The following is a 13,153-nucleotide window of genomic DNA, read 5'->3' as shown; positions in this document are numbered from 1 at the left end:
TGATTCAATTCTAGTGTTCGATTAATGTAATGATAGTGTGTGTTTAGTTTTCATTTTAATTATTTACTGTTTTGCGTCATTAAGTGATCAGTGTCGATTGAATTATTCTAACAATACTTTTCCATGAAAAATTAGCGGCTACCCGATGGATTCCGTGAAAACGCATATTCGATATGCTATTTGAATCGGAATAATCGTATCTTTACAACATTTGTGGTAAAAATTGTCTTAATTTCCGGTAAAACGTGGCAGTATTTACTAATATCTCCGATTATAATCCTCATAAATATACTCAAATAGAAAGACTACGAGAACATTAGCCATTATGCCGTTATTTATTACTTTATGGTCACCTTTAGTATGCTAAATTGGATTACACTCGATTATAGTCCCCCCCCCTTACTTTTCCGCGGCCATTTTTGGAAAAAAAGGGGGGACTATATTCGGAGATATACGGTATCTAAAACCAAAGATATAGAATATAACTGAATATAAAATGCTTTGATGAAATTTAAATGTACAAAATATGTATTCAGTATTTGCAAGTCCATGGATAGTTTAAAAAGAGTATATACATATTTCACTATACCCTTTTTGCGAACTGATGGCGGCTGACCTTGAGCATGATCGAAACCCACCCACTCTTCTAGCTAATCTAAGAAGAGTGACAGGAGAAAGTGTGTAGGAGCCCACAGTCTCTCTCCGAACTCTGTGCAGTGCAGATCGCTCTCCAGCTAGCAGTGTTGCCATACCGAATCTGTGAATATAGCACAGCGTTTGTCCAAGAATCTTTTGCCACCCCTGAAAGTACCCTTATTCCCAAGGCTGGTAATGCTCTTCAGCCGGATGGAGGGTAGCAGAGGAGAAAAGGGAAGGGGATGGAGGGGAACGGAGAGGTGGAAGGGGCAGCGCTTCTGATTGGCTACTTGCTATTTTCCACCCAGCCGCCGTCAGTTTGGAAAAAGGGTATAGTGAATAGTCTTGCCAAGGGATTTAATGAAAGCAATCAGTGGTAATGTTTGTTTTGAGATATTATGCTAGTTAATGTGAATGGTGCACATCTTTTGGAATAAGTTCATGAGGTGGAGGTGGATTCAGTCTGAGTCGATTGGGAACCTATCATAAGCTTGTCTTCGGTGCGTTTCACACGTACTATTGGAAAGCGTTCCGCTTTTGGTATGATATCAATAGTCATCCCTAATGGGAAACGATAAGGTGTCACAATTTTCAAGGGACAAGTGAGCTGCGAAAACAACCTCCCACCAGGTTTGACACTTCACAAAGGAGGCGAAAGGTATATACAGGTATGCATAGGTGCTTATTGATACATTGTCTCATCATTGACGTTATTGCCAGGTAAAATTATCGTAGAATTGTCCATTTGTAGTTTTTTTAATGCAATCTCCTCTATTTTTGTGCAAATTACGGGAATGAAGGTTAATTTGGAATGACTTTGTTCGTTCATTCTGGTGAGAGCACTATTGATTGTTAAGGTCATGTTTCATAAGAATTAAAGCACAGTTAGTCGTGAAACCCATCCTTTCTTGCAACAACAGATACTCAGCATTATTTACTCAATGGTTTATCTAAACAGTCTTATTTTCATTGCTTACCTCATTTCAATGTGAATAATGGCTTTCTTCAAGGACGTTAGGGCCTTCATGATAAGCCATAAACATGTTACAAATTTTCAGTGAAGGTGGAAGTATGCGGGAAAGAAATACAGTAATTAAAGTAGGTTGAATGGTGTCGATTATTATCAATGGCTCCACCTATGTAGGTTAAAATAACAAAAAATAATGTGGGTAGATTATTATCTGTTTTGCATGTACTCAGTTATTTTTATAACACCATTTTACTAGGTACTAAAATGACACACAATGACTATTGTTGCGCCTTTTAATATATCCTCTAATATTTCATTGTGCGAAAATTTCACAGGGAAAAAATATATGCCTTGAGCAGGATTTGAACCCGAAACTTTCAATATTTGGTCAAGTGCTTTAGCCATTTGAGGTGCCACCCGCAGATGCATCTTATCATTTTGATGAAAAATTATGACTATACCTAACAAGATGGTGTAATGGTGACTCCATATAGTTATCACCGTGGCTATGCCCAGTTTGTTTAGACTAGTATTTAATATTAAAACAAATATTTATGATATACACTATGAAATCAACCAAATTAACTGTATAATCACGTCAAATTTAGGTGTAACTAGGATGTCAATTCACGCACACAATCATGTCAAACTAGAAAAATTGTTATGTGTACTTCCAAATCGAAAGACCTGTTTCCAATACATAATGCTACCTAGATATTTTGTTTGCCATTACACCATGCATTCCAACTTGTTTCACCTTCTTTTTGCCAAATTACTCGTCCAAATAACATGTAAACAAACTTGCACCAACAGTGATACAGTCTGCACATATATTGTGTAATTTACGTGATAATTAAATTCACTTACACCTATATTTAGGGACATGCAAAATTCGCAAATGCGGTAACGCGAATTCCGGCGTTTTCCCGCAAATACGCGAATTTCATGTTAATTGCAATTTTCTCCAATTCATGGGCGATTTTCACTAACTCAGACGCGATTTTCACCATTTTTTCTTCTGCTCATGCTTCTCCCACGAAATTGTTTTTCGAGGCGTATATTTAAGCCGTAATTTTTTCACTGCTTTGGCCGCTTTCCGATACGACGAATTTCCATGGGCCGACGTTCACGGCAGAGCGCCGTGAAATGTCTCGTTTGAAAGTGGCCTGAATTTCACGGCACCGTGCCGTGAATGGCGGCCGGCGAAAAGTCGTCGCGTCTGAAAGTAGCCTCAAGGTAGTACGGTGTGTATTTCACGCCATAAACGGCGCACCGCCGGGCCGGATTGAACCTTGCATTGCTGACGGTCGACAACGCCGTGCTGTCAACTGCACGATTCAACTTGTTTGAAGACATGCACTGAGACCAATGGTTACTTGAAAGCACGGTGCCGTGCCGTTGACGGCAGCCGGAGCAAAGTCTGAAAGCGGCAAAAAGCGGCGGTGCGCCGGTGATTCCGTGAAATACACACGGAGCTACATTGAGGCAGCTTTCAGCCGAAACGACTTATCACCGGCAGCCGTTCCCGGCACAGCACCGTAAAATTCAGGCCACTTTCCTACAAGACGACTCTCAGGATTTCACGGCTCTATGCCATGAACAGTGGCCCGCGGAAATTCGTCGCGTCGGTGAGCGGCCAATGCAGTGAAAAAATTACGGCTTAAATATACGCCTCGAAAAACAATTTCGTGGGAGAAGCATGAGCAGAAAAATGATGAAAATCGCGTATGAGTTGGTGAAAATCGCCCATGAATTGGAGAAAATTCATGATTTCCACATCAAAACACATTCGAGGAAATAAGGCGACTTGTTTGTCGGGAGGATGTCTAAACCGCGTTCACACGATGTCCACAAAGTAGCCAAAATGCCATGAGAATCTGATGGTTGACTTAATAAAATTACTGGAGGGTTCAAACTATCCAAACGCTCACATTCTATAAAGAGTTAACCCTTTTGCTACTAAGGACGAAAATATGGGGCAGGACATTTCTTGACCCGGGAGATGAAAGGCAAAATTTTTTGTCTGAGATTTTCCTATGCAGGCGAAGGAATGCCGAAAATACACGTTTCCTTGCTCTCCTCCTTTTATGACACTAGTGGGTTCGCTAAGTCTTAGTTTCGGGACCCAACACAGGCTATAACTGCTGAAATCCGGGAGCATGAACCTAGACCCCTTGTGTTATGTTACCCCTCTTTGTGGCAAGGGGCCACAGTCATACAATTGTTCATTCAGTTAGTTTGCGAAATAAATATGTACATTTATGCTTCTTTAAAAAAAATATATAAACTAAGAATTGAATTTTGTCTTTTGAGCAGCGCACACAATTTTAAATAAAATTCTACCATAGATATTAACTTGTATCTCGATTTCAGTATAAAATAAACATGGAAATTGTTAATGCATTAAATTCATTAATGCTGACGTTAGAGCTTCATTGAAAATTTTAAAATTCTCGGAATAAAACAAGGAATTCAATTGGAAGTCTGCAATTTACTTGCAAGCAACAATCATCCATATAGCTAATTCATATAAACAAAGCATGAGTTGACAGCGAACCAATGCCACTGGTAGGGTTGTATACCGCAAAAGGAGGGAGACCAACTACCCTCGGAGCCCAAGATAATGCGAAATCCCCACTAGGAAGGATCAAAAAAGGTTGGTGTTTAGAGTGTGTGATTATCCGCAAGATCCTTCTTAACAAATGTCCAACATAAATGCTCCATACAGAGAAGACCGAAGAGTCTCTTGGGGCGCAGTCCTGCATTCATGCTAAGGAGAGAACTCCACAGTTTTGAAAGGGTTAAGGAAGTTAAAAATGAGCCTCGAAAATATTCATAAGAGTACTTTTTTGATAAAACACTTATTACATCTGCAAAACATGACAACCTCTAAAGCAGCTGCTGTAAAGTTAATACCTATGCAGATGGCTGAAAAGGCATCAACCAAACTTAGTTCTCTTATGGTAGAAGACCTAAGCAGAAGAATAGGTTTTTGAAAAGATCTCAGTTTTTGATCCCTAAGAAGTTCCGACTACAGACATGAACCCTGACTTAAAGACAAAAAATTCATGGCCTGGAATCAATGGAGACAGAGAAGTTGGGGTTGGGAGAATTACAGAAATTACTACAAAAACAAAAATTACCAGGGTTAAGTGGATATATAATTAAAGCAATCCAGGAGCTCAAATGTCTGAGACATCGTTTGCATCTAAGCGCCTTTAAGCAATTTGGATCCCCTCTGTAAACGTGGACTGGGAAAGATTTCTTTCCTGCTATAGCACTGTTTTAACAGATAAGAGAACAAAACAAAGAGAGTAAAAGATGACAACTTGATCACAATAGCAATATTTCATTTGAAATTACAGGCATTTAAAAGTAATTTCTCTCTATGTAAGCTAGATATATGGATACGCGAAGGATAAAATGTGTGACATGGGTGAATTCAGTCAATACTCCATATATGTTATTGCTTAAATTATTCCCTGTCAATAATATCCTAAATTTAGGGCAATGGGTGAGCCACTGGAAGGATGGCTCTCAATCGACATCAATTATTTTGCCCGATTTCAGGGAAAAAAAACATCGCTTTTAGAAAAAAATAACACCACTTTTGGCTATAAAATAACCCCACCTTTTGCATGTCCCTACGGCTATATTACTCTTGCAGAACATCCACGTATAACAGCACTCATGAAATATAACGGTATTATTTTATTAGAGTCAAATAATTAATTAAAACAACATCATAATATAACACCCTATGGAACCGGAATGACTTTCCAACATCTCTACCCCGATCTACTTCTATCCTATCGGAAAGCCTTCCTTGAGTAGATAGGAAGCAGTCTGAAGTGCATGGATTTTCTTGCTGATAGTGAGCAATGTGGAATCGAAGTCAAGTCTCCCGATCCGCTTGGAATGGGAGACTCTGAAACACCCTCCAGAATATACATTTGGAGTACGTTTTCTATGGAAGTGTGGTATGGGCAATGACAATGTTGTAGAAATCAAGGTTGGAGGAATAGAAAATGTGGTGCTGTAGAAGAATGATGAGGATGGAATGGATCAACCAAGTAAGTTGTAAGAGGAGAAGGACAGAAGCGTAGCGAAAGCCTTGATAAGATGACGAAACAAAATAATCAGCCATACCTTGAGACATGTTGGCCTAATGAAGACAATTATTGAGGGACATGGAATTAAATGTACGGAACAGGTGAAGAAGGATGTGAAAAAGAAGAAATAAGTTGGTGTGAAAAGATTAGCTAATAGGAGAATTGAGTGGAGAGCTGTCTCAAACCAATCTGTATGATGGGTTTGACAAGGATTATTCACTAGTGATGGTGATTACATATTCTAAAAATTCAAGATGATTCTCAGTATATGGTCCCAATGAAATATGACCAATGGAAAAAATTGAAAGGATGGTAAGAAAAGCCACAAGGTGTGTACAAGGTCGACACGAGAAAATCTACAGGCTGACAGATATGATTAAAGTTCTAGGATGGGTAACTATTGAAACAAGAAATAGAGTTAATAGGATCAGCGCAACCCTCAAGATTGTCACTGGGGACTGGGGCTGGGGTGAATTGAAATGTGCCATTGAGAGGTCTAATTACCTATGTGAATGAAATGATCCCCCTTTATCCAATAAAAGTAATTAGTCAAAAGACAAACTGCCAAGTACTTTTTTTTTTCAACTGGGGTATTAGTGATTGAAATCGGCTTCCTGTTGAAATTTAAGGCCCTTACTTAACCCTCTTAGTGCCACCAAAGTTTGGTGGCACTAGCGAAAAGTGCTAACCTAAATTTAAGAGTTTTTTAGCACTTCATGAAATAGTACAATATGAAGTTACTATTTTAGATATCAATGTAATGTTTTTTTATTTTACTAAAAAGGAATTATTTGTTGATTATAATTTCTATTAGATAGAATAAAGGATAAATTTAATTATTAAAACAATATTAGTTTGAAAATCTGGTCTACGCTCGAGCCTATATATCAGCTGGTGGCACTTTTCGCCCGTGGAGCAAAAGCCAATATATTGGCCTGTGTATTAGGTTATTTAGATGCAAATGCTTCTTACTCTTAAGACATTAATTTCATCCATCTTTATGGTGTTTTGTATGGCTTTCAAGATATTATCAGGGTTCATACCAGTCGGGGATGTAAGGGAAATGTCAGGGAAATAAAATTTTGGAGGGAAAGTAATGGAAATGTAAGGGAAATTTGGCAATTGTCAGTGAAAATCTCCAGTGTCACAGCCAAAAGATGAACATTATGGTTGAAGAAGTGGAGCGTTGCTGCATCCAAGTGTCGAGGTGGGCACTATTTTTTCATCTTTGCTGGATGGTATGGAGTTAACGCCACTTGGTATTACATACTTGGCTTTATTTCTATGCCTGATGTTGAATTAATTTCACAGTATGACTTGCTGCATTTTTCGATAAAATCCATGCGTACATCTTCTCTGCCATTAATATATAGTTAGGGGAAAAAATTTGGACTGGAAATCAGGGAAATTTGAAAATAGAAAGTTGGTATGAACCCTTAATCTGGGTTTCCCAGATTTCAATGTAACTTTCCATCCAAGTCCTGTATTTATGAAATTAAATCAATAATGGGTATGATTCAATAAAGTCTGAGACATTTTCATTTGAAAATATATTCAAGTCATATGGGGCGTAAATTTCATTAAAACACATTTAAACTAAAAGCTTCACTTATGAAGTGAAAGCAGGAACCCTGCAAGAAACTTTAGATATTTCTTCAAAATATTTCTACAGAATTATTTTCAAAGTTCTTACAATTCCATACAATAATGAAATGTATTTAAGGAATTTCTACAGAAATCTTTTAGGATTTTTGTTGAAACACTACAGAATTTTCTTGCACTTTCAGTGGAGTAATGTGGAATTCCCTTGAACAATTCTGGCTGTATACAAATGGTTTTCTTAAGGCCGTTTTACACAGTACACGGAATTGTGCAATCTGACGTACGTGCGAAGGGGCAATCAAAATTGTGTCATGTAAAGCGGTGAATTGCTAGAACACATGTGAGAATGAGTGGATGCGAGACGGCAAAATAGCCCCTGTTCTAATTTCGTTCATGCATTCGCACAATTCCATGCCATTTTAGAAATAAATGCAGCTCTAACCTGCGCAATTTCGTGCCCCATGTAAAATGGCCTTCATGAAATCCTCTTTATGTTCTTTAGTTTGGCACCTAATCTTGAGGATTGGCAAGGGTTGAGAAAATGTTGGGGGCTTGTTATTATCAGAAGCAGCCAAGTGCTTCTCTTAATGCTAGAAAGGAATTTACTCTCTTCGAGACTTGGTATTGTTTTCATTTGGGGAACCTGCCTACTGTTTTGTCTAACCTGTTGTATTCTGTCACCACTCTACCGCATTTCCAATTTTCTAACTTCTAAAATTTTCCTTTGACTCTCTTCTGTCATCTAATTCATCCTGTAATTAAAGTTACTTTAAGAAATCTTGAACAATCTTCCTCTGTGTACCTGGGACCATACATTAAAAAAGGTGTGTGTAATGGGGAATAAAAAATATAGACATTTTAATTTTTTATGGCCACACATGCTTTCTTTGTTATTGTTGGTATTAGTTGAGGCCTATCAAGGTAATTATTTCATTTTAATATGCGTACTTAAAGCAGTAGTTATGAAGCTAATAATGTGCGTTTATAGGTGCCTACAGAGTTCTCTAAAAGGACATTCTCTTATGACTGCCTTTCTTTCCAGCCCGCTCACGTGAAGGCCTGTTTCCTGGGTTCTTCCCTCACGATCCCCATCTCGGAGGGGAAGCTGAATTTAGGCACATGGCAGGGTATCTGGTTGTGTGAGCACCGGGACCGTGCAGGGTCGAGGAAGGTGGTGGTCACCATCAACGGGTGCTTGGGCTCGCAGCCGGGCTCTAGGTCAAGGTCTCCAATGTCGCCAGTGTCTCCTCTCGCGTCCACTAGCAGTTAAAAAGAATGGGATGGGAGGGAGAGCGGTGTCTTGGAGGGGTACCTCTTGTTGGACTCGAGAAGCCGAAGACTTGTACGAAAGCTCCTCTCAAGACTAATACTTGTTTCTTGTTCACACAGTATGCAGATGAAAAAATAAACCCTCTGGAATCTGTGGAAATAAGGTTGGGGATCATAGATAGACAAATTGAAGATGAAATGTCATGTGTTGCTAAAGGCATTGGTGATGGCAAAGTTTGATGATGTGCCAAGTAATGAGAGAGTGATTAAGAATGGTATATCGATGGTATCAAGCATTGTCTGAGAATGTTTGACTGGTAAGGCTGTTATCCTAGAAGAATTTAGTCATTAGGGCTGGAGGTGTTGAGGTTTTTATGAAATAGGTAAATGATGAGGAGTATTAAAATGTCTCAAATGATGCTGTTAAATAAGGTAATATGGTCCACAAATCGCATTGGGCCTATGATGGTGTCATGGAGATAATTCTATTGCAAATTGGTTCATTAACACAATGGGATGAAATATCTCTCTGGTATGATGAATTCATGTAATTCTAGTGAAAATATCCACTTCTGACCATGCTGTTGTATATAATTGCTACTTTTGTTTGCAGTTTTCAAATGAAATAAAGTATTTCATAAGTATACAAAGAGATAAATAAGGTCATTGGCTTGGGATACTCTTATATCATTGAGCAATTAATTCCTAATTTAAGGTAGCCAAATTTCCCTCTTTCGTGTCTCAAACAAGGGTGAGTAACACTGCCAAAACATTCACTATTACTTAGGCGCATGCACCTAAAATGTCCACCTGAAGCTGTTAAACACTAAGATGATGGGGCAAGTAAAATATTGTGAGCTATTAATCTTGTTAAATTATTTGAATTTCTACCTTACATTCCTATCACAGTTATTAGGTTTTACATTTATGATGAACACTGTTACTAAAATTATTGCTTATGTTAATTGCCTTTTAAATAATAGTTTCCCTTCCAATTTTTTTAAAAATTCATCATGCCATTTGGTGTGCTTTACTATGCGACTTGTTAACATTCCGTGTATCAATGGTACATTCTGTTACATGTCATACTTTTGACTGTTGTTTGCAATGATATTGGAACTTTACAAAGCCTTGGGCACCCTTTTGTATTGTATTGGTATTCAGGTCTTCCACATTTTGAGCTAACATTGCAGATAAAGGAAATGACTGATAATTAATCAAGGTTCACATGAAAGTTGCAGTGGCAGCAAGTGAAAATTGTAATTAAAATCTGATGACATAGTTGTTCTTTGCGAATCGGGCAATTAATAGAAAACTTCTTTCTTTTGATGGAGAAAGAGGTAGCTAATTTATCAAAAAAGTGGAACACAAGTACAAATTATGACCACCCCTGTTTATTTACTGCTGGTTGAAAACCTATTGAAAAGGAATTAATTTGCACGGAAGCTGATATTATTTTTATTATTCTTTAGTTAAGAGGTGTTTTTGGTGAACTATGTATTTTACTGTATTTTCTGGTGTCTACTTAAGAATTTTGTTTAGAAAATATCTTGGTTTGTGATAGGTTGGAGCTAAACACAAACAGTGTATCAATGTGGAGTTCAGCAAGGCGTACAGAAAATGGTAATTGGTTGGAATATAAATCAATCATGTACATTGACAAAATAAATGCTATTTTTTAAAAATGGTTTTGTGTGTACCTTAAGTATGACTTTCTATATGGTGCTGACAACTGTCCAACTATATTGAAATAGAAATCCTTCTAATAAGCACGAGGGAGTAAATTGCTTAAGAAGAATGCCTCCTGCGAGGCTTGAAGGATGTATTTGTCGTCTTGTTGAGTAATTCCTTGATATAGAAATATTTAACGGTGCATGCATAATTTTTCTTGTCTTTTTGATGAGTAATCCTTTCCTCTTTGTTATTTCTCATAACGTATTTTAATCTTCACTAGTGCTTTTGTGGATTTGGCTAGCATAACTTTTCACCTCTTCAGAGTTATTGTTTCATCGCCAATGCTCTTGTTATATTTGATCTTTACAATGTTTTCAATTCAGTACAATTGTATCTGGGTTATCCATATGACATGGATTTGAAGCTGGACCATTTATTTATAATGTATAATCTATTTATTGGAGTTAAAAGGTTATCTGTTTCATTTTTTCTCTTACAAGTTCGTGAATGCTAAAATTCACACATTGTGAATAGTATGAAGGTTTTCATTTTGCGCACAATCAGGTATGATGCACCTTCATCAATTTACAGGCTTAAATATGTTTGTATTATGTATATTGTTTCTTTATGTTTTGTAAAGGTAATAATTGTAAACATTTCTTAAGAACTTGGGAAATGATTCTTTCATTTCTTGTAGTGAAATATCCACGTTTTAGTTGGAAATATTTTGCGATGCAAATGGGAATCATGATTCACAGCATTTATTAGGTGCTGGTTAAATTTGTTAAATCACTGAATTAAATCAAAGCTTTCTTTTTTCGGTTCTTTAAAATACAATATTTGTAATTGCTATTTTTATATTTTAATTAATGTGTGTCTTTCATGAAGCCTACTTTGGTCCAGCATTTTCTCTACCTTAAAAGTGTCTTTGTTAATTAAATAAAAGTCGTGTTATTCAATTAAGTCTTACAGTATATTAAAATGATGAGACAATATTAAAAATGACAGCAGTTCATAGAGTAATTATATTTTGTCACACCTTAAGCATGTTTATTAGTCTGTGGTAGCTTTGTATGAAATATTTCTGTTGTAATTTTTACTGCAAATTTCATTTGGAAAATGAAGAGCTGATAAATTTGTGTGTTTTTATGCCTTTGAATAGCACGCTATTAAAGACTGAGTTAATAAGATAAAATGTATGAACTTGAATAAGGGAATATGAGTGAATTGGAAAAAAGTTGTCACCTAAACAGAGCTTATATCATTGAGTCATAAAGCTTTATTCCTATTGACATTCACAAATGGTTTTACCTTATTTCAATGTTCCTTGATCTCATCCTTGCTGCATTATGGGAGCAATGTAATGATTGTGATAAAGTGGACAAGACCTTTTACTGGAATTATTATTCTATCCATTAAGGTTGCTTCAAGATTCAAATCACATTAAGTCATCCTTGCTCATGTTCTTGTAGTCAACTGTTATATGATCTATCGAAATTAAAAACTCAAGAAGTCAGTTGCTCCTGCTTTTAATGAACAGGGTACTGATAGGAAGCAGGATGAACTGCTATGCCATTGGCATGTTTTCTGCATTAATTGGTCCCCTGAAAATAGGTGCGTTGTGAATTGGCCAAGTGTCAGCTGTGAATTTATGTAGAAGAAATGATAATAGAAGCTAAACTTAAATTTTTGGAATGCTAAAACCCTTAAAATCTCCACCTTGTACATGAGGTTTCACTAAATTTACTTCATTTCTCTTGCTGACGTACATTAGAAGTGTACAACGAAGAGGTTTTTCTAATTGCACAGAGTTTTTGTCCCAAGTACTTAATACTTAATGGTTGGTTCTGAACATGAACGTAACTATTCAGCCATCTTGCTTTTATTGAGAAGTTAGTAAGCTGGGCTTACTTTAACACCCTATTGATCTACTAATGAAAGTGACTTGTTAAAGGTAAATGTTAAGGGGCCAGAGAATGGAATCTGTGCTAACTAGAGTTGTCATTAAAATAATGAATTTTGATCTTGTAATGGTTGTCATTGGATATTGATTACCAGCTTTTGATCATCTTTGTGAATTATGTACTCATCATTGCAATCTATTACTGGGTAGCTGTGTCTACTTGATGACTCATTGGGTAGTGGAATGGGTGCTTCCAAATCTGTTATTAAGCAGGGTCTCTTGCAATCTCATGCAATCGTCATTTTTCTGGTTGCCACATAAAAGCATAGTTTTGATTTGGTAAAGGTTATTTACAGATAAAACCGATGAGAGTGAATTTTAATCATTTTAGGGGCATTCGATGTGAGTGGCTGACGCGTGGCAACAAGGTTTCTGTACTCTTTCTAAGGATTATTGGAAGAATTTTCAAAATTGGCTGTAGTGCATTGGTGGAGAAATATGTTGATTTTTAATAATAATTGATACTTAAGAGTGTTTCTCTTGTGCCACAAGGATAATCATGGGTGGTGATATGGACCAAATAAGAATGGAATTAAGAGTTGAGACTTAAAATTATTGTGCCATTTTTTCACTCCTAATTTGCAAGGCTTAGGTTCTTGTATCATGCGTGTCTAGTGACATCTTGTTTATTATATAATGAATTGCTTTTAAAAGAGTTGATTAGTCCATGTGGAAGCCATGTTTTCTCAAATAATTTATGATGAAGGATTTTGGAAGCAGGCATGATAACATCTTAGTGTAAACTCGTTGATGAATGGGTATTGTTAGCAAGATGTTAAGAGCAAGAAGCAAAATGGGGAAAAAGGCATGAGAGTGGTGAGGTGTAGTCAGTGGCTTGGTAATACCAAAGTTACTTAAAAAATATTGCTAATAATGCCTTCACTTAAATTTCATATTTTTCCACATGTTTTAAAGTATGTTATCATA

At 36.8% G+C, this 13,153-nt stretch overlaps 1 protein-coding gene across 1 annotated transcript in view; it reads left to right on the top strand.

Moving 5' to 3' along the window:
- The window catches only part of LOC124170693 (UPF0047 protein YjbQ), a 31,477-nt gene extending 19,822 nt beyond the window's left edge, over positions 1-11,655 (top strand). Inside the window, exon 5 of the mRNA XM_046549597.1 lies at positions 8,363-11,655. Within this exon, the coding sequence (XP_046405553.1) occupies positions 8,363-8,590 (228 nt within the window). The 3' untranslated portion in view covers positions 8,591-11,655. The remainder of the gene's footprint in view (positions 1-8,362) is intronic.
- Positions 11,656-13,153: the final 1,498 nt, after the last annotated feature.

The sequence above is a fragment of the Ischnura elegans genome, chromosome X (genome assembly GCF_921293095.1).
Source record: "Ischnura elegans chromosome X, ioIscEleg1.1, whole genome shotgun sequence".
Taxonomy (NCBI): domain Eukaryota; kingdom Metazoa; phylum Arthropoda; class Insecta; order Odonata; family Coenagrionidae; genus Ischnura; species Ischnura elegans.
Note: the sequence above shows the minus strand (reverse complement) of the source record. Positions and strands in the feature narration are given on the sequence as shown.